Source organism: Centruroides sculpturatus, unplaced genomic scaffold (genome assembly GCF_000671375.1).
Source record: "Centruroides sculpturatus isolate CEXI.00-Female unplaced genomic scaffold, Cexi_2.0 scaffold1045, whole genome shotgun sequence".
In the NCBI taxonomy this organism is placed as follows: domain Eukaryota; kingdom Metazoa; phylum Arthropoda; class Arachnida; order Scorpiones; family Buthidae; genus Centruroides; species Centruroides sculpturatus.
In genome coordinates this window covers 108063-131421 of record NW_019385380.1, presented here as the reverse complement: position 1 = coordinate 131421, position 23359 = coordinate 108063, and the positions used below count along the sequence as shown (strand labels likewise).

The 23359-nt window shown below is 30.0% G+C and overlaps 1 protein-coding gene across 1 annotated transcript in view; it reads left to right on the top strand.

Moving 5' to 3' along the window:
* LOC111638342 (sodium channel protein para-like) overlaps positions 1-23359 on the top strand; it is a 43437-nt gene that overhangs the window by 824 nt on the left and 19254 nt on the right. Inside the window, exons 2-5 of the mRNA XM_023384039.1 lie at positions 693-956; positions 5986-6177; positions 14438-14542; positions 14628-14898. Coding sequence (XP_023239807.1) covers positions 693-956; positions 5986-6177; positions 14438-14542; positions 14628-14898 — 832 coding nt within the window. The remainder of the gene's footprint in view (positions 1-692; positions 957-5985; positions 6178-14437; positions 14543-14627; positions 14899-23359) is intronic.

The window sequence follows — 23359 nt, the reverse complement described above, 5'->3', positions numbered from 1 at the left end:
ATTTGAAAATCATTTTTGGTAATTTACAATGAAGTTTAAGAATTCATTTATTTAATCAAAAATGGGGGAATCATATCAGCAACCTTCCCTCATCTAACCTAACCTGACCTGCTCCATTATGATGCCTACCTCTCCATCCCTATGGCCCATATGTAAGTAAACAATAAAATTCAACATAACTTCTTACTCTGCTAGGTATCAGTGGTCAATCTCACAGCTACATTAGTAGGGGGTGGAAACATTCAAGCCTTCAAGACAATGCGTACTCTTCGTGCTCTTCGTCCTTTAAGAGCTCTATCACGCTTCCAAGGAATGAGGGTGAGTTGCTAATTACAAAATATTAGTCAACTATCAGGTTTGTGACTCCTTTAATCATTTATAAATACTACAAATATCAATTCTACATTTAGAAAAAATTATCTGAAGTTTTTCTTAAATAAAAGCATGGAAGTATGCCTTATAAAATCAAAAATTCTTTTATGTATATTTCAATGTCATTACTTGATATTTATATGTATTCAACAATCAATGATTAAGTAGGATTTTTCATTAACTAGTAAAATTCAGAATTTAATATTCCTGTAAATTTGTTATAAAATATCAAAAGATGATCTTAAATTTTAAATCCACATGAATAAAATTTTAAAATAATTATATTCTAATATTTGAATTCAATTACTATAAATTTATAGGTTGTTGTAAATGCACTTGTACAAGCTATCCCTGCCATCTTTAATGTGTTATTAGTGTGCCTCATCTTTTGGTTAATTTTTGCAATTATGGGTGTACAGTTATTTAATGGAAAATTTCATAAATGTGTGGATGAGGAGGGTGAAAAACTCAATTGGACCTTTATACCAACAAAGGATGCATGTGTAGAAAGAAATTATACTTGGTTTAATCCTCTCATCAATTTTGATAATGTATTAAATGCTTACTTAGCACTTTTTCAAGTAGTAAGTATGAATTTCTTAATTTGTTATATTTAAAAACATTTAACATATATAAAAACATGTTATTGAATTATGTATTTTTTTATTAATTATTTACTTTTAACTGTGAAGGAATAGCACAAAGAATGAAACTAATTTATAGACAGGATATAATATAATGTATAATATAAATTGATTTTAAGTATTAAATAAATATAAATTATTTCAGGATGTCTTAATATTTGTATAGTTTTATTCAAAAACCATATTTGACATGGAATCTGTTTTTGATATAGTCAACAATGAAAAAATTTATTTTGATCATTTCATATTAGGATAAAAATAAAAATTGACAAAGATATGTAAATGTAAATATACTAGAGCTCCATTCCTGACTTTGGCATCACAATCTCAATATTATGTGTTCTCTTGTCTGTGCTGCAGCTTGTAATAATTTCTTATATAAACAATATTAGTTTTATATATATATTAATTAAATAATTGTAAATAACACAAAATTTAATAAATCAATGGTAAGACAAAAGAAAATGTCATTTAATCTAATGCAGAGCAAATTAGTAACTGTAAATAGCTTGCTAGAGAACATAAACTCATCATAAAGACTAGATGATTATATATAAGAGTGGTTTGATACTTATAAAATGAATAACACATTTTTTACTATCTGGCATAAACTATTTGCTAAACTAATATTTTTTGAGTTAGTTTCCCTCTTTATCAGATTGAACTTAAATCCTGTGTTTGAAAATATATTGGATTTTTTTTTAATCTGATGAAGCTATAAACCAGCTGAAAAACATTAGTTTAGCAAATAGTTTGTAAAGGATATTAAAATGTGTTATCCATTTTATAAATTCATTCAGTTTGCAAGTTTTTATTTATTTATTTATTTTTTTTAAATACTTATATTGTTGTATGATAGTGAGATATTGGTATGATAGACATTCCTGGTCTTAGCAAATGTGGGATTTGGTTTGTGCTCAATAAAAAATAAAACAACAATTAAACAATGTTACTAATTCTAAAAACTATAGTTTTCACAAAAAAGGATGGCAGTTTCTTGTTTAGAATGAAACTTTTTCTTTTTGCAGAAGTTATAATCCTTGTGCAGAATCTAGTCCCAATCAGCTTAAGTTTGGCCCTAGTGACAGAAACTTATATCCTCTTGTGAGATGCATTATTTGAGAAATGTATATGTGATGAGATATAATTATGTTAGAAATGTGAATGCACTAAAGAAGTGCAATGTGAAAAGGAAAATGTTTGTGAAAAGTAAATTTGCATTTGTTAGTTTGGACATGTTGACAGAATGAGCAAGAGAGAGATGACAAAGTACACACAGATATTTTAAACAATAAGCATGAGAGGACAAACCTAGAAAAGATAGAACAAATGGATGAATATGAGCTTAAGAGAGATATTACGAGCTTAAGAAAAAAAAAGGAACATATTAAAAGATAAATAGATGTAAAGAAGTCAAAGTCATTATGTTTGAAGGGGGAGATATGGTAAAAGCTTTTGTAGGGGTAAATCTATTTGCTTATTGTAAACATCCAGAATGAGAAAATGCATAATGTGTGTAAATGTATATGTGAGTGTATGTATATAAATAATCTGTGTAATCAATTTTAAGAAAAAAATTTGTTCAAAAAACACTCATGTCATATTTGAGCAAATGAAGTGTTATTGAAATGAAAATGTGTTTCTGTTTAAACAGATTTTTAAAAAATTATCAAAGTTTAATATTGCTATGATTATGATAATAAATGATAATTGCTATCATAGCCAAGATAATATTTAATTATAACTTAATATTAAAAAATATATATAATTCTAAAAATAAACCATTTTTAGAAAGATTTATCAAGTAATGTTATACTCGTTCTATTCCGACTTTGAAGATTTACAAAAGAAAACCAAATAACAATCAAGAATTAAACATTTATTTTACATTTTTTCTCCTCTTAGAATCCATATGCATTTCATCTCATACTGGCCTCATCAGTGGATACAACCATAGGTTAACAAAAGTTCAAGAGAATTAACAACTCTTGTCAACCATAGGTTAACAAGAGTTAACAATCATAGGTTAACAAGAATTGAACTTTTGTTAACCTGTAATTGACTATATTGTCCCAGCATGCATCTACAACAGCACCCAAATTCAAATTTATTACATTTGCTTAACTCTGTATACAATAATGTTCTATAATACATCTTTTTACCATATTTTTTCTTTATATAAAATTTTTACATTATTTCTATTAATTTTACATTTAAAAGTATTGCAATGCTGGTGCCAAAGTGATTCATTTCGTTTTAGTCATATTGCCACCTCATGTTCTTTCAGTTGTTTTTCAAGTCTTCTCCCTGTTTCTCCTATGTAGAATTTTGGATTTGGGCACATACATAATATTTTGTAAATTAACCTGTAACCTCTAATTGATTTTCTTGTATTTTTTGGTCTTCTTTATTAATAAAATTCATAATAATATATGATTCACAAATAACCACAGCTAAAGAAGTCGAAGAATATGCAAAAAAGTTAAATAATAACCTACAATTTACACACAAAGATGAAAATAACCAGGAACTGAATTATCTTGATATTACCATAAAAAGAGAAGAAGAAAAACTAAACTTTTGTAAGTACAAGAAACCATGCAATATTTAAAAAATAATTAACTATAAATAATATTGCTCAATAGAAATCAAGAGAAACACCTTTCTGATGGAATTAAAGAAAATACTGAATAGAACATTACAAGAAGGTATTGAAACAGAAAAAAGACAGCTTTTTAAAAAATATTTACTAAATAACTACCCAAAGAACCTCATAAGTAAGTGGTATGAATACTATATAAATAATAGATATAATGTTAAAAATGAAAGTTTTCATATATAAACAATTTATATGAAAAATATAAAATATTTTAATAAATTTTCGATTTGTATAGTAGCGAAGCAAAAAATAGATTAATTGATATAATGAATTTTATTAATAAAGAAGACAAAAATATACAAGAAAATCAATTGGATGTTGCAGGTGTAATTTACAAAATATTATGTACGTGCTCAAATCCAAAATGCTACATAGGAGAAACAGGGAGAAGACTTGAAAAACAACTGAAAGAACATGAGGTGGCAATATGACTAAAACAAAATGAATCACTTTGGCACCAGCATTGCAATACTTTTAAATGTAAAATTAATAGAAATAATGTAAAAATTTTATATAAAGAAAAAATATGGTAAAAAGATGCATTATAGAACATTATTGTATACAGAGTTATGCAAATGCAATAAATTTGAATTTGGGTGCTGTTGTATATGCATGCTGGGACAATATAGTCAATTATTATTGAACTCTTGTTAACCTATGGTTGTATCCACTGATGAGGCCAGTATGAGATGAAATGCATATGGATTCTAAGAGGAGAAAAAACGTAAAATAAATGTTTAATTCTTGATTGTTATTTGGTTTTTTTTTGTAAATCTCTCAAAGTTGGAATAGAATGAGTATAACATTACTTGATAAATCTTTCTAAAAATGGTTTATTTGTAGAATAATATTTTTTTATATATGTATGCAACCTACTCCATTGTTTTAAATTTATCTTTTATATATATTTTATAATTTAATATTTAAGTAGTAAATATTAAGTAGTATAGTAAATATTTTAAATTTTGTTAATGTTAATTACAGTCCTGTTTCCATTCCTTAAATGATTGTTTTTTTGCTTTTGATATTTGATGTCCATCTTTTTCTTGAGCATTTTGACAATATGTTACTGAATGCACTTGAATTTTCAATCAAGCTGCCTTATTGAAATTCCAGATTTTGTTTTTGACAGTGTCTACAAGGAACTTGATGTTCAAATTCTGTGTGTAGCATCCTTGTAATCCAAAAAATAATTCTTGGTAGACACTTCTACATTAAGAATTTGATGTTCTTTTACATCATGATGATATCATTCCATCCAGATCCTGGGATCTTATGGACAGAACATCATTTTCCCATCTTTGAATAATCTTATGCATTTAATTGCTCTATTGCAAAAATGACTTACAATGGCTTTTTTGTCTTTGCTTCAATTATCATCACATGTACACTTTTGATTCAAAGTTAGTTGATTTAATTTTTACTTTCTTACTTCATTAATGGCTACTGGGATGCAGTATGTTATGCTTCCTAATACTCTTACACTCTATAGAGCTATATTTTATGTTACAGAATGTATTATGAAGAAATTAATTATGATACCCATAAACTATGTAAAATATTTCTTTGTAATTTAAAATTTGAAAATATTTTCAGTTTGAGATGAACAGTTCTTTTAATTACCAGGCTCTAGGCAAGTGCCTTGTTTGTATATGTATAAGATAGACAGTGTTTAATAATCTGATATAATAAAGCTTCATTAGCATCACTGACTGATTTGAGTAGAAGCAACTTTTTACAGAAAACCAAAATGATAAATTCAAAAGAGTATGTAAAATACATTAGTAGAAAAATCTGAAATCATAAAAAAAAAATTTTTGAAAGACATGTTAATCCTTTATTCTTATACAACAGAATGACCTCCAAATGGTAGCTTTTAAGTATCAACTGCATATTTTCAAGATTCATATTATGGTGTTAATTTGTTCTGCATTATTTTAAATTGCACTCTTTTTTAATGTTGATTATTTTTTGTTGAAATATTTAATATAGATTAAATAATAATAAAGTTAATAATGTTTTCAAAAATTATTTTGAATTACAAAAAATGTGCAGAGTACCTTGAAACAAAGAAAAATATCAGGGATAAACTTCAAAGGTAACTGGGAATAGAGCAACTAGTATTTAATAATTTTGTATGGAATCATTATTCATATCTTGTCAAGAATTTAGAATACTTTATTTTATGAAAAACATTATTATTATTATTAACTGAAAATTTTTATATAAGTTAATTGTAATGTTACATATAATTTTTCATCATCATATTATTTTTTTCAAAGATAATAAGAAAATATTTTTATTTTCAAGGCAACATTTAAAGGTTGGATAGACATTATGAACGATGCAATTGATTCTAGGCAAATTGGCCAACAGCCTAAAGATGAAGATAATATTTATATGTATTTGTATTTTGTATTTTTCATTATTTTTGGCTCATTCTTTACTCTGAATTTATTCATTGGTGTCATCATTGATAATTTTAATGAACAGAAAAAAAAGATAAGTATATTTTATATGTTAAAATATTTTTAGTTAAAAAATTTATTTATAAATAAATAATAATTAATAATATGAAATTTTTATTACTTATTTTTATTAAAAAATGAATTATATAAATGTATTATTGCCAGTTGTATCTGATGTTGCTCTATCTTTTGGTTCATCATTGATAATTGTTAGATTACTTCCAAATAAAATATGTTAAAAATTTAAATTAATAAAGATTTTTTATAGTTTCGATTTATTTACTTGAATATAAATTATATTATTTTTAAAAATTATAAACATTAATTTATTTGTATCTTTTTATATATTATATTTTAGATTTACTGTAATTTAAATAATATTCCTAAAAAAAAAACTAGAAAACAAAAACAAAAGAAATATCATATATAATAATGAATAACATTCTAAGTAATAATAATATTTAGCCATTCGTTTGATATTTAAAAATCCCTATTATAGAATCTTTATTGATGAAAATGTTGAAAACTATTCTATTTAGAAATATAAATTAAACTCTAATAATGCCTGCATATGGAAGTATATGTTATATTTATTATTCAATAGACTGATTTCAAATGAAAGCTGAAAGTTAACTGCTATTAACACATTTGCTATGATAGATCTGATAGCAATTCAGCATGTTAATAGGATTATGTATCAGTCAAGCAAATGCAGTGGTGGTGGACCATTTATATATAATATATATATACCATATTTACTCGCATATAAGATGAGGTTTTTATTAATTTATCATGGCTTCTCCAAGGAGTCCTATATGCGTGAGCAAAAGATTCTTTGCATTTTTGCAAATAATTTTTATGAACAGTGTATTTGCATTTTTTACCAGATGCTTACCCTCTTGTATTTAAAAACATAAGTATTTTTTCAGGGTTGTTTGAATCATTCTTGTATATTGTTGGGGGTAAAGATGAATAGCAATAGGAAAAGCAAAGCTTTTGAATTTAATTTCAGATTAAAATTCCAAAATTACATGGGAGCATGATATAAGTTTTAATCCATTCTCATGTGAAAACAGATGATTATTCAGAAATCAGAATTCAGAGAAACTAATAAGTGTAATCAATGGAGAGTTGATTCGACTGTTAAGAATTGGCAAAGAAAAGTTCCCAGTTGTTCAGCTTTATGTGAACAAATTATGCTGTTGATTTCACAAGTTTTTTCCTTAAAGTTTAAAATGCCAGTAATTTTGCAGGACAATGTGTGCATTTACATTCATTTGATATTTTACTTGTGATTAAATGAAATAAAATTAGAATAGTATTAATAAATCTAATTTTCTTTACTTTGATCTTTAAAGTCACACCTTGTCCTATATGCGAGGTCATCTTATATGTGAGTAAATATGGTATATATATATGTAGTATATATGTTAGTGTATATATATATATATATAATGTGCATATTTACATGGGCCCATGTTTAGTATATACTCCTGAGCCAAAATTTGTTGCCAGTCAAATGCTGAGTATGTGTCTGTTGAGTTAGTGAATTCAAATGATCTGTTCATTATTAGCATTTGTGAAATACTACTATAAATTTATCGATACTAAGTGAATGACTTATAGTATCTTATGTTTTGTACTATTCGTGTTTCCAAAGTTTAAAAATTTATAATGTGTGACTGTCTGACATAATATATTAAATACGAAAAAATAATTAATTCAAATAATATCAAAACTTCATAAATATATAAATGTATACTATGATACGCTTCTTGTCTAGATTTCTTAATGACTTGTGAGAACTAAGATTGGCCTTACTTTACCGATAGAGTTATACACCACCACAGGACCACGAATTAGACTTAGAAAAACAGTTTTATTTTCAAAATGCATGTCAGACCTGGAGTCCCTCATCAGCTTTTTTGCTACAAAATTAAAAGGAGATTAACAATTTTAAAGTACCATAATTGACACAAATGAAAAAAGGCTGTAGACTTACATTTAATATGTCGATTTGATGTTCAGAACATTAAAAGATTAAACACGTCATAAAACAAAAAAAATTATACATAAAATAGGGTAGTGCTGATACAATAAAACAGAATAATAAACTAAGGTACTAGTAAAACAGTAAAATAGTAAAAATAAACATTGTTAAAACAAAATAATAAGCAGATTCACTGTAAAATGAATAAAGTAACAAGATGATTCGAAGTACATTCCAGAACAGCCGTCACCCTCTCCCCCTATCCATTTACACACTTCTCCCCCCATGTCCCCTTTGGTCAAGTATGTGTACCACAATTTGTATAATTTTTGGCCGAAATTATTATTCATGATTTTCTCTTTGTTTTTATTATTTCTAAGTGTTCATACCATCTTCTTTTATAAGTATTTGATTCCTTTTTAACTATTTTGACCATAATTGAAAATTAATTTTCATTGTTTTCAACATATTTATATAAAATTAAACATAAAATATCACTAATGAGTAAGGTATTTTTATTTATTAATATAACTTTTATATAATAATATGAATAATAATTTATATTTAAAATGAAATATATTTATGTTTGTAATGCCTTATTTAATTTAATGTGTTTATTATTTTATTATTAAAGAAAGACGTACATATTATCATGTTTTGCTGTTTCCTTTAAGGTAAGTTCACTTAATAAGAAACTATTAAATAATAAAATTATTAAGTCAGTCATCTTAGAAATTGACATAATTTATAAATTGATCAGCTTATTCACATAAACTCTCATTTTCATATTTTTATAGTACAATATTAATAAGCCCATTTAGTTTATTACAATAATGTTGATTATAATCATTTTAATTTCAATTGTTATTTAAATATATGTTTAAAGAATTTAAGCCACAGTTTACACATTTATTATATGACATTTTCTAGTTGATACATAATCAGTTCTATATTTAAGTGCTAATTTGAAATATATTTTAATAATAAAATAAAAGTGATAATATCTTTTGTATTCTTGATGAAAATTATATTAGTTTTTTTATCATGTATTTTGTTGTGCTGCAATTTGAAAAAAATGTAGACCCATAAATTTTCACTGTCATCCATCTGTTTTTCCATAATCTCAAGAAAGCAGTTAGATGAAAACTGAGACCAGATATGGCAAGCTTATGGGCAGGAAGCTCTGATTAACCATAATATGAACTTCTGATGCAAACCAGAAGTTGCATTATTTCAATTCAAAAATTTCCCCTGAAAGGAGCTAGGTGGATGACCAGTACAACTCCAATGCTAATGGAAAAGTATGAGGTACAGGGGCAAGACAATACAGTACTAATTTGAGGCAGTTGGTAAAAGGGGGGTTGGGCCTTACTCAGAGGTATAGCCCTAGAAGGAGAAAGGAAGAAAGGAGAGGTAAGGAGGTAGGATAAGGGAAGGAGGGGAGGGATGAAAGAATTAGCAATGGTAATAGAAGGGGGAAGAGAAGGAGGGGCTCCAGCTGGGATTTGTTTATTAAAACACAGAAATACAAAATTGCAATATATAATGTTTGTACGTGAAGACAGAAAGATGATTCACATGAACGATGATTGGCGCCGTGGTTGCTCTTACTTTACGATTGAAGGCTAATGATGGGTGCTGAAGAGTGATACAAGGAAGAAATCACACCCATACGTAGGTATCTGATTAAGTCCTAAAAGAAAATGGAGCCTTGATGTTGTCCTTGGATCCTGGAGTTATGGAGTCTGACTGTGCCTATTTAGTGAGTTAGCTGGCATATTGTCTTGGGTAGCAGTTGGGGTTTGATAGTCTGCTAAGTTTAGGTTGTTGATAAATTTGACGAATATGGTGTATATGTCCTTGTCCTCGAGGAATGCGCTGAGGTGGCAGGGCCAGTTGTGCCCTTTTTGGGTTGTCAGGTCTCTTAGTTGTTGACGATACTGATTGAACTTGGTACAAGTAAATATGATATGGAAAGGGTCATCCCTCTCCTTTACTTCACAGTCGCAAAGTCCATTTCCCTTCTTTAGGAAGCGATGAAGGTAGCACTTGAAATTGCCGTGGCCTGTGAGAATCTGCGTTATAGTATGAGTCGCACTCAGGTAAGTGAGGTGGGACCTATTGTTAACGTCTGGGAGGAAGTTGTGGGTATTTCGTCCAGTGTGGCTACTGTCCCAGTCGTTTTGCCACCTTGACATAGTGATGGCAGTAAGTTCCTTTGTGAGGAAGGAGATGGGAACGGAGGTGTAGGAGTAAGAGCAGGCTAGTTTATGAGCCTGCTTTGCCAGTTTGTCCACTGTTTCATTTCCGATATTGCCAGAATGACCCCTGACCCAATAGAAGGTGATATGGGTCACACTGGCTAGGGCGCTTAATGTGTCCAGACAGTTACTTATGATGGGGAGTTTACGGTTTCCTTTTTTTATCTGTTGCAGGGCTGTTTTGCTGTCAGTTATTATATTAATTGTTTTCCCAGTGAACTGCTGGATATTATCGTGTATATAACGGAGTGTTTTCCATATTGCAAAAGACTCCGCTTGATTCACAGAGCAACCCTCGTACAGCTTGTAAGCGGCATTCCAAAAGAGCTTTCTCTGGGGGTCCAGCAGGTGAACAGCTGCACCGACAGCGCCATTAGCCTTGGAGCCGTCCGTGTAAAAACTGAGTCCCCTCAAGGACTGAGGTGGATGTTGCACAAAGTTGAAGGTTAAGCTGTTTGCTGGGTGGATGGAAGTTTGGACCTTCTTGATGTCAAGGCCACTGTTAGCTACCTCGTCGATCAGGGGGTGTATTGTGTCCGGCAGTTTGTGATTTTTGATCATTTTGTGGATGGTATCAGGGCTGATGTTTGAGGAAAGCTTGCCAACTATGAGGTTCAATACATATTTTTGGATGATCACTAGGTTGACTGGGATCAACCCTGCAATCACTAGGAGAGCGTCTGTGGGAGCAGTGCTGTAGGACTTAGTGATTGCTATTGCCGCTTTCCGCTGAGCCGAGAGCAGTTTTCTTCGGTTGTGGGCCTTATTTACTGCATACCCCCATACCTCACAGCCATAGGTGAGGATAGGTTCAATAGCACATTTGTAGATGAGTTTGCTGTTTATACTGTTGAGGCCCCAGCCATTTCTGGCTATGGTCCTGAGGCTATGGCTGGCTCTAATGGCCTTATTATAGGAATAGTAAACATGATCCTTCCATGAAAGCTTAGAGTCGAGAATGATCCCTAGATATTTTAAGTTGTTAACAATTTGGATTTTCTCACTGTTTATCTTGATAGTGGGCTTCTTTTGAAGTGGATTTCCTTTAGGGAAAACCATAGCTGAGCATTTGTTATAGTTGATTATTAAGTTGTTATCCTTACTCCATTTATAAACCACCTCCAGAAAGTTATTAGTATAATTTTGAAGTTTTTCTTGGTTTTGGTATGAAAGGAGAATGACTGTATCATCAGCATAGCCTTGAATATGGGGATTCCCGTCTTGAGGGGTGTCTTTCGTGAGGTTTAGGATCCCATTATATAGAATGTTCCACAGGAGTGGACCAGACTTTGAGCCCTGGGGGCAGCCCCTGCTGATGGTGGTCCTGTATAGGGCTTCACCGTTTTCCACAGCGAGGGTGGACCTTTCCGTTAGATAACTTGTCAGCAGATTAAAGATGTTTAGGGGGCAATGGACACTGGCAAGGGTGGCCAGGATGGCTGGCCACCAGGCGTGGTCAAATGCCCCTTTGAAGTCGATGCTGACCATGATTGTATGTTTCCCCTTTTGTTTGGCCTCCTGAACGTAGGTAATGACCTTTTCAAGAGCATGATGGGTGGCTCTTCCTTTCATGAACCCATATTGGTTGGGGTTTAGGATGTTATTAGCATTTAAGTGATGTAGGATTCTGTCAGCCATTAATGCGTCCAACACCTTCCCTACCACAGAGAGTAGGGAGATGGGGCGATAGTCAGTTGCTTTATTTGGAGAGGTGTCCTTATCCTTTTGTATTAGTTTAATGGAGGCCTCCTTCCATTTTTTCGGGAAGTATCCACAGTCTAGGCATTTATTAAAAATGACAGAGAACGTGGTGGGAATGGCTGCATAAGCATGCTGGGCCATTCTCCAATCAATAGAGTCTGGTCCAGGAGCTTTCCGTTTCTTTATGATTTTAAATTGCCTGGAAATTTCTTGGGTGGTGAAAGGCCTGTCATTTGCATCGGATAGGGTGTTTTTACTCTGTTTCCTGATCTGTTTGTGGTAGTTGGTGTCTGTGCTGGGGTTATCAGGAGGAAAAAGATCAGAGAAGATGGTTTTATAGGTGTCTTCTAAAGTGATGGTGTTTTTTTGAGAGTTTGCGATGGTTGCTGGGGTTGAGAGCAGTTTCTTTTTCTTGATGGCTGTGTGGTATGGGGTTGACCAGGGACCCCGTTCATTGGAGGCATTGCAAAAATTTTGCCATGATTTCCTTCTGGTTTGATTGATCAGAGTTTTGTATTCTTTAAAATACCTTTGATAGGTTTGGTAAAGTATCTGTCTATTGTAGGGATCTGACTCTTTCCTGTACTTCCTTTTAGCCACACGCACTTTCTTCCTGTGGGTTGTGAGTTCCTGATTCCACCATGGGGCTGAGGGCTTACTAGTTTTTATTCTTGTGGCTTGAAAGTATGCTCTGCGGAGAGCATATTGTAACTGTTCGACAGCATAATCAATGTCTTGTGGTTGATTGATCGAGGTAAGATCAGTGGGATCCCAATGCGTTTTTATGTAGTCTTGGTATAGGTCCCAGTTCGTTACGTTATGAATTGTTAATTTTTTTGGGNTCGAACCCACAAATATCAAGAAGAATGTTTTTATTGATTTGATTCAAAAGTATACAAATCAATAATGATAAATTAAACAAAAATAAAAAATGTGGGAAAAACTTAACTTGATTTTAACTTAAATATACACATTATAAAAAAACAACGGTGAAGGAATCACTATATGAGAGTTAAAAATTGCTTTCTCTGAACAGTTTTTAGTCTTACATTTTCACCAAACTTGATATACAACAATTATACATTAAACAGTATAATTTTTCATTAATGCACTACTATGAAATTTTATGCTCCAGAATCAGATTTTTAAAATAACAAGTTTAATACTCATACATCGGTTAAATTTTACCAAAGTTTGTTGAAACCATGAAACATTTAAATCAAAAAGTAATTTAATGATGAGTATTTTCAACAAGTTCAATTTATCTTTAGGCAAATAAATACAATAACTTTAAACAGTAAATTTCTCAAATATAAAGTATACAAAAATAAAGATTTACATTATTATTATTTGTTGTATTGTATACTGGCACAATGAAGTGACTTTTCTTCAACACTAGGCAAGTTTCAATCTTTATTCAGTTAGAACGCTTTGCTATACATCTACGTTTCGGGCATTTGCCCCTCCTCAGCCAACTAAATATATATAAAACATTATATGGATACAACCGAACACAAATAAAAACTAAAAAACGTACAAAAAATTTTTTGTGAAACATACCTCACTTCGATACAAACACCAAATATACAGTAGAACACCAGACGACTCATAGGTTTACATAACGTTTCCACCATAAATTCCGTTTTATTTTTACAATAACATAATTTGTTATTTTAATTATTACATTCTTATCTGTTCTTACAAGCGTATCTCATAAGCCTTTTCTGTCACACTGTCAACTAGTTCGATGATTTGCATATCACTACTAGTTGACAGTGTGACAGAAAAGGCTTATGAGATACGCTTGTAAGAACAGATAAGAAAGTAATAATTAAGATAACAAATTATGTTATTGTAAAAATAAAACGGAATTTATGGTGGAAACGTTATGTAAACCTATGAGTCGTCTGGTGTTCTACTGTATATTTGATGTTTGTATCAAAGTGAGTTGGCTGAGGAGGGGCAAATGCCCGAAACGTAGATGTATAGCAAAGCGTTCTAACTGAATAAAGATTGAAACTTGCCTAGTATTGAAGAAAAGTCACTTCATTGTGCCAGTATACAATACATAAATACAACACGGTTTCGACAACAACAACATTATTATTATTATTTATTTTATTTATGTTAAGCTCATATTTTGTAGAAAAAATATGAGCTTAACATAAATAAATAAATAATTACCCTTATTATTTAAGTTTTATTTTAATAAAAGTTATTTAGAAATTTTTTGTATTGGACTTTACTATTTCTTCACATATCTGTTATTATTTCATATAAATAGATTTAAAATGTTATTTAATTACATTTTTACTAACACTGTAAATAACTTTTATTATTTAGGGGGTTCCCTTGAGATGTTTATGACAGAGGACCAAAAGAAATATTATAATGCCATGAAAAAAATGGGAGAGAAGAAACCTGCAAAAGCTATTCCTCGACCAAGGGTAATTTAAATTTTCACCACAGTACATTTTTATATAATACCTATTATTAATCAAAATAATAAATATTTATTATTTTCTTTTTCAGTTTAAATTACAAGCAGTTGTATTTGATCTAATTACTAACACAAAATTTGACATGGCAATCATGTTATTTATTGGACTTAATATGTTGGTGATGGCAATGGAACATTATCATCAGACTGAAACGTTTGACAGTATTTTAGAAAGATTAAATATATTCTTTATTGCCATTTTCACTACTGAGTGTGTATTAAAAATGTTTGCGCTTAGGTGGTATTATTTCAAAGAGCCATGGAATGTATTTGATTGTGTGGTTGTAACTTTGTCCATTTTAGGTAAGACATTTTATCTTTGGTTAAATTATTATGGTTAAAATGTTTTAATATTGTCTGTTAATCAATTCAAAATATACACAATAAATATGTTAATTTATTACAAATTAAACATATTATTATTTTAGCTTATTTTTTTATTACTTTTTAAGTTCATTTTGTTCTTTTCATTTTCTTTCATGATTAATTATTTTATATTATATTATATTATTTATTATAAATCATTTCTAATTAAATTAAAAATTCTTATTCTTTTCTTTTCTTAAATGTATATATTAATTACATTTTATTTTATGATAAAAAAGAACTTTAATATGCAATTTTTAAAATTTTACATGTAAAATATATCTGTAATTTAATAGAACTTTCATTATAAAGTATAAATATATTATAATTCATATAAATCAATAGAAATAAATTAAACTAAATCAATGTATTGTGTTTCTTTAACAATTAATCATATAAATAAATAGAATTTTTGAGAACAAATCATTTATCAGATTGAAAAAAAAACATACCTGAGTTTTTCAATGATATAAATTTTATAATCATTGAGATTTTAATCATTCTGAAAATTTATATTTTTTAAATTTTATTTGTAGATTATATACACATCTGTAATATACTCAATATTAATTCAAAAATTATTTTTACTTTAAATTTAAACAATAAAGTAAGAAAAAAAGAAAATTTTCTATAATCAGTAATGATGTATAGAAGAAAACCAGATATTAATATCATATCATTTAAATGTTAAAATTATATATGATTTTAAAATAAAAAAATTATGATTAAATGAATAATTATTTCTAATATTTCTGGAAAAATAAACGTTTAAACAAATATATTATGATTAAGAAAAATTTTTCAATTACTGTTAGTCTTCATTAATATGAAGTTCAAAGATCTTGATTGGCACTTTGTATTAATGAAATTTGTATTAACCAGACTCATTAACATTGAAATATCCATCTTCCTTCATCCACAGGACTGCAAATTTACTTTGCATAAACTGATAACATAATAACAGGGTTTGATTATATTTATATCATTTGTAAAATCATTTTTGAATCAGTGTGTTAAAAACAAGTTTAAAGTTACAGCATTAATCTTACCCAACTGTATTTTTAAGTGTACATATAAATATAATTTCATTATAATTAAATTTTTTGTCACTTTGGATCTAATTTGTTCTATGCAGTTTTTGGCATATTGGATTATGCAAATTATGTTGGACACATTTCAATACAGAATCTATAAAACTGAATTGTGACATCAACATCATCTAATGAGACATGATATAATCTATAAAATGAAAGCTCAAACAAAAATAGAATTTAATTAAAATTGACAGGTCTTAGAAATATATACCTTCAATTGGTTTTGGCTCAATATATTTTGATAAGATCCTCGGTTATATAAGATTTAGAATATGAACTGTCAAGAGGATAGCTAATATATATATCTTGATTATGACAGAATTTTATCATAATCAAGATATCATTTTCATCTATCATTTGTCTATCACATGTGTGATAGACAAATGATAGATGAAAATGATAGATATGATAGATAGATGAAAATGATAGAGAAAATGAGGAATTTCACAAACTGTGTGAAATTCCTCATCTCTATCATTTTCTTTATTAGAACTATATGTTTGTGCTTTGTCCTCATCATTTTAATTGTTTATTTTCATTCTTTATCAAACTGACTATCAAAGCTAAAACTTTCTAATTTGGGATATATAAATTTATTTTCATTTTTTAAATGATCTTATTTCAAAAACACTTATTTTCTCTAAACATTTGCTGGTAATAGGAGAGTTTGTTACATCCATCCTATTTTAGCAAAAATTATTGCTTTTGAAGTATGCAGAAGTAGAATTCAGTATTATATGAGAAAATAATCTGCTTTAATATAAAGCAAATTCTGATGATTTCTCAAACTATATAAAACAGGCTATTGAGTTTATATCTATATATATAACCCATTCAACAGGTGTCTGTCCGCGTAACCGTTTGATAATGGACACTAGAGGCGCCCCTATCGTGTGTCATATTTCAAACATTCAAATTAACAATTTTAATTATTATTATTCATTTGGCCCATAAATTATTATTTGGTCAATATAACAATATAAATAATTCAGTATATTTGTAATAGNTCATTAAAGGATGGCATTTTTATAAAGTGTCTTTTGGATCATGTGATCCTTCTGACATCAGGACCTGGCACCAGCTAGGGAAGGATTTTGCACCTTAACTCGGGATATTATGATCGATATTTAAAATGGAGGGATGTTATTTATCAAGTGGGGAAGTCGCGGGTAAGTTTGATTATAGCGGGGTGAATGTCCGTACTTAACTAACAGAGGGAATCAGACAGGTTAACAAATAACAAAAAGGGTTTAATGAATGAAATAAAACAAAGAGATACATAAATTGAGATACATAAATATAACCTATTGTAAATCGAGTCTATCTAAAATATACCTCTAAATGTGAGAGAGAGAGAGATTACAATCGGTTAAAATAATGATAATACCTCTGTTGATCAAACTTGGAGAATGCAAGATGAATGCTGAAGAGTCGGAGCAGGACTGTCTTCTTCTTCTAATTATTATGGCAGGTTCCTTCTGGTCATGGATTGCGGTAACATGGCAGGTTTGAATTGGTTGTGAACTGCCTGTAATTAATGGCACGTTCGTATTATGGAGGACCAACTCTCTATGGCAGCATCTTATTCTTGTGGACTGCCTTCCTATATGGCAGTGTCTAATTTTTGTGGACTGCCACAAATGTGATTGTTTCTCCTTATTATCCTAAACTTTCCACCAATCAGATTTTAAGATCATCTGTTCTTTTCGTTAGATGTATGTCCTGTCAGATTATCGTCAGATATGTGCAATAACAACTTTCTAAGGGAAGTTCTACTTCCCTTTCCCACACAATACAACAACTTTTGGTCTATTTTATAGCTAAAATAGTACATGAAAAATTACTGATCAAGTGGGCTAATCTAAGAATGTGATAAATAAAATGAATAATTTTCAACTAAAATTGCTCTCCACACACATTTTCACAAAATAAATTTAAAATATGTTTAATTAACTAGCTGTTACCTGCGACTTCGCCCGCACAGATTTTGCAAGCAAACACCATTTATATTCAGTATTTCAACAACCATAGTAATTGTTATATAACACTACCACTGAGAATGATGAGAATTGCTGAGAATCAAATGAACTGTTTTCAATTTGATCAATTTTCTGGAACATTTACAATTGTTCTATAATCGAACAAATATGCAATAACAAATTAAAATTTAAAATGGTTCAAACATTTGGTTAAAAAATTTAAATATATAAAAATATTTATAACAATGTCTGAAGTGTTATCAATTTAATACACCTAAGTACTCAATGAAGACTATAAACATAGTTGACAACAAAAAATTGCATCTAAAATAGTACAGTAGAAGCCATTCTTCAGATTAAGCCTTAATCCTCTCCTTCTCCCCTCATGGGGGAATTTCCAAAAATCTCTTCTTAGTGTGTGTTTTCATGATGAACTACCTGTATACCAAATTTCACCTCTTTAGGTTCAGTGGTTTGCTCTGGGCGATGATGAATCAGTCACTCGGTTGGTCAGTCAGTCAGTCAGGACAAGTAATTTTATATACAGGTAGCCCTTGGTTTACACCACAGTTCCGTTCCTACAAAAGCCGGTGCAAATCAAATCGGCATAAAATGAACCCATATTTACAGTGAGATATAGGGTTAGGTTCTACATAAGTGAAAAATAAGCAAATAATTTTATTTATTAATACAATATAATACAAAATACATATAAATTTAATTTTTAAAATGTATTTTATCATAAAATAAAATGAAATGTTTTTATTAAAAAATTTTAGTTTCGGATCTCTACATTTTTCGGAAATAAGTATCCATCTTTAATTGTTTACATTTTTGTTTTCTTTCATTAAGAATTTCGGAATATGGTCGAATGGATGCGATGATGCTTCATTTTACATTTGCACTTCACTCTCAATCATTGTCTAACTCACAAAGTTCATCCGTCAAACTTTCCATAGTTGAAAGGATACATTAACCTGATGTAGAACTACAGATGAGCTGGTTGACCACCGGTCACCATAGCGCATATATAAGGTCAGTTTGAGTGGGACAATTGAAGGTGGCTAAGGAGAGATAGATATCATCTTACTGACAAGAAGTAGATATCGTCTGGCTAATAAAAAAGTATCGTCTGGCCAACGAGAAGTAGATTTGTCTCACTAATGATAGTTTGTGATCGCCAGAAGTGCTACTGCATTGTAAGGTGTTTTCCTGAATGAACTGATATGGGATACATTCATTGGCACTATGGATTTGAATGGCATTTATTGGACTATTAAGTTTAATAATTTGACTCAAGGGTACCTAAACGTTTAGTATTTTAATATTAATTTAACGCAAACGTATACATACCCAATAATATTAAACAGAAAAAATAAATATATTCAATAAAAATCTTTGTTTTAACAAATGTACAATGTCGCGGCTCAGTAAATACGTCAACACTGAAATGAATATCACTCTAGCATAGGGAAAATTGAAGAATTACACTGCAAAACGGCAAATTGCGCAGCGGCGTTATTGTAAATCAGCATAAATTGAGTCGGCATAAACTGAGGGCTACCTGTATTTAGATGAAGCAAATTTTTTACTATTCATTTATAGAAAAATTTTCTGTTTAAAAAAATTGGAAATTTAAGCAAAATTAAATTCTAACTCACTTTGTAAGAATAAATATGATTATTTGTCACCTTGAGATGTCAAAATAATGATATATAATAAGAGCCAGTTTTATCAACCTTCATTATAATCCTAAGCCCACCAATTTCTAATAACTTGTTAATTAAAAGAATTAATTTCATTATAAAGTTCCATTTTATCAATGTTCTTAATGCAATAAACCATTTCCTAATAACTCTCTGAGTCATGACAGGAGACATGATTGAATAATTTTGTCATAACTCTTTGATGTCAAACTTCTTGTATTGAATGTGTGAATGTGTCTGAACCAAAATTGAAACAAAAAAGAACTTCAGATTATACAAATATCAAGAAGAATGTTTTTATTGATTTGATTCAAAAGTATACAAATCAATAATGATAAATTAAACAAAAATAAAAAATGTGGGAAAAACTTAACTTGATTTTAACTTAAATATACACATTATAAAAAAACAACGGTGAAGGAATCACTATATGAGAGTTAAAAATTGCTTTCTCTGAACAGTTTTTAGTCTTACATTTTCACCAAACTTGATATACAACAATTATACATTAAACAGTATAATTTTTCATTAATGCACTACTATGAAATTTTATGCTCCAGAATCAGATTTTTAAAATAACAAGTTTAATACTCATACATCGGTTAAATTTTACCAAAGTTTGTTGAAACCATGAAACATTTAAATCAAAAAGTAATTTAATGATGAGTATTTTCAACAAGTTCAATTTATCTTTAGGCAAATAAATACAATAACTTTAAACAGTAAATTTCTCAAATATAAAGTATACAAAAATAAAGATTTACATTATTATTATTTGTTGTATTGTATACTGGCACAATGAAGTGACTTTTCTTCAATACTGGGCAAGTTTCAATTTTTATTCAGTTAGCACGCTTTGCTATACATCTACGTTTCGGGCATTTGCCCCTCCTCAGCCAACTCACTTCGATACAAACATCAAATATACAGTAGAACACCAGACGACTCATAGGTTTACATAACGTTTCCACCATAAATTCCGTTTTATTTTTACAATAACATAATTTGTTATTTTAATTATTACATTCTTATCTGTTCTTACAAGCGTATCTCATAAGCCTTTTCTGTCACACTGTCAACTAGTTCGATGATTTGCATATCACTACTAGTTGACAGTGTGACAGAAAAGGCTTATGAGATACGCTTGTAAGAACAGATAAGAATGTAATAATTAAGATAACAAATTATGTTATTGTAAAAATAAAACGGAATTTATGGTGGAAACGTTATGTAAACCTATGAGTCGTCTGGTGTTCTACTGTATATTTGATGTTTGTATCAAAGTGAGTTGGCTGAGGAGGGGCAAATGCCCGAAACGTAGATGTATAGCAAAGCGTTCTAACTGAATAAAGATTGAAACTTGCCTAGTATTGAAGAAAAGTCACTTCATTGTGCCAGTATACAATACATAAATACAACACGGTTTCGACAAAAACAACAAATTATAATCGTAAAAATGATTGAGATATGTAACCTTACACACTCGACAATGAATGCTTTGATTCTACAATCTACCTGTGACAAAAAATTAAATAAAAATTTATTGACGTAATTATTTGTCCCGAAGCTTTGCCGTCCAAGGAAAATTTTCTGCTGATCCCATGGTATTGTAGACACGTTTCTATTGTACAAATAGAAACGTGTCTCAGAACGTGCAGAGAATTTAAACTCATTTTGACATTGATCGTCAAACGCTTAGATAGCCAGATTTCACTTTAATCACCTTTATTAAACTTTTTTATTTTTGTTCTAAAAATTTTATTTTTTAATTTGCATTTATATTTATTTCCGTTTAATCGTTATCTTTTAATCAATCAGCTATTGTTAATTTTATTCGAATTAAAATCACCTCATTTATTTAAAAATAGTTATTCAAACTCTAAAGGTTGATTCGCATTATGGCGGAAAATGCCGCCTATCATCGTTGACTTGCTCCTATTCGTATTGCACATTGTATAGCTTTAATTAATCTTCATCAGCGTCACTGTAGACAAACAAAGTGTTAGATAGGGATTTAGTTTAAATTTAAGAAAGGATGCTACCGTAACGCTAATCTGTACAGTATTTAGTTTTAAATAATGTCCTGGTCAAAATTAAGGAATGTTGATAAGGGTTCGAGTTCCGCTCCGGGCCGATTCTTTTCTTCCAGTTTAATCTAAAATTATTTGATTTAACTATAATTATTAAATTTAATACGAGATTGCGCCTAACGCCTCCCTCTAGCGTTAAATTTATAATTATTTAGTTGTTATTTAGCCCGATGTCATACGACAGTTGTAGCTTTACTCTGCCATTGGACGAACGTTCGACATTCCATTTGCCGTTGCGGTGGATTCGACTGGTCGAAAAACTATATTTTCCGTCATGAAATGACGGCACGACGTTAGTAGGTCGTGTTTAATTTTATCGCTTGCCGCAACCTCTCTAATGTAAATCACCTTGAAGCGTCGGCACGCGTACATGTTTTTTTTTTTAATTAAACATGTCTACTTTTCAGACTCAAAAGATTTTCTCCATTTCTGGCTTAGATACGAATGTTTAGATCAGGTCAATAAATGGTGGTGGTCAATCGTTTTTATCCCTCCCCACTTCGGGAAACGCTCCAGTAGGAAACCCTACATATTAATTATCAGGTAAAATTAGATAAAATTACCAGTGACATGTTATATCTTCAAAGGGCTGAGGAGAATTAAAATTAGGGAAGTCCCATGTACTGTACTGTAGGCATTTTTCTTCGGACGATTTTTTGGGGAAAAATCTTTTCTTATAGAAGATTGATTCAGGGCCCTCTTTTGGTTCATGTCCCAGACAATTGATCATTTTGTCCATAGGATAACGCTCTGTTACTGTGAATGACCGATATCTGGCGAATGTCGACATTCTCCGGTGAATGTCAGCATTTACACAGTCGTTTCGTGTATGTACGAAATATTTGCTAAATATCATTATTTCTCACTTAACCGGCACATTCAGCATACACTGATGGTAAATGTTGAATAAAAATATTTTTATTAAAACAAAAATGCAACTTTTTAATATGTGAAAATAGGAGAAAGCTTAAGTAACAGCGCAAGTAAATAAACTGTTGAACCTAAAACAAACAGTACGTTCTAAATAAATTATGTGATTAATGTTATACAATATTATTTATTCCAACAACTTAAACTGTTATGGCATTTTGAATTGCACAAGATTCCCTTGCTTTTACAACTGCATTTATTCGTGGAACACTTCTTTTAGCAATGACAGCATATATAGCCTTGCCCTCCACTTTTCGAATTAGCTGCAGCTGCTTTTCTCAGCGATATTTCTTTAGAAGAAATCTCATCTATGGAAAGTAACTTTTCTTTACAAATTACGAACTGATTACGGGTATAAAGCTGCTTGAGGGTACCAATTTTGTTTGCTAATTTATAAAAGTAGGAATCTTCTATTCTAACAACAACCGCCAACACATTTCGGGCATCGGTACGGCCACGGTCGACACAGCGACTTGTATTCGTACAGTATCACCAATTTGAGCAGAAGGAAATGGCGAAGAATTTGGCGACAAACTATTGCCTCTCTGTCGACATCGGCTTCTCGGGTGTCGTTTCGACCTCCACCAAAGCTTATCTGT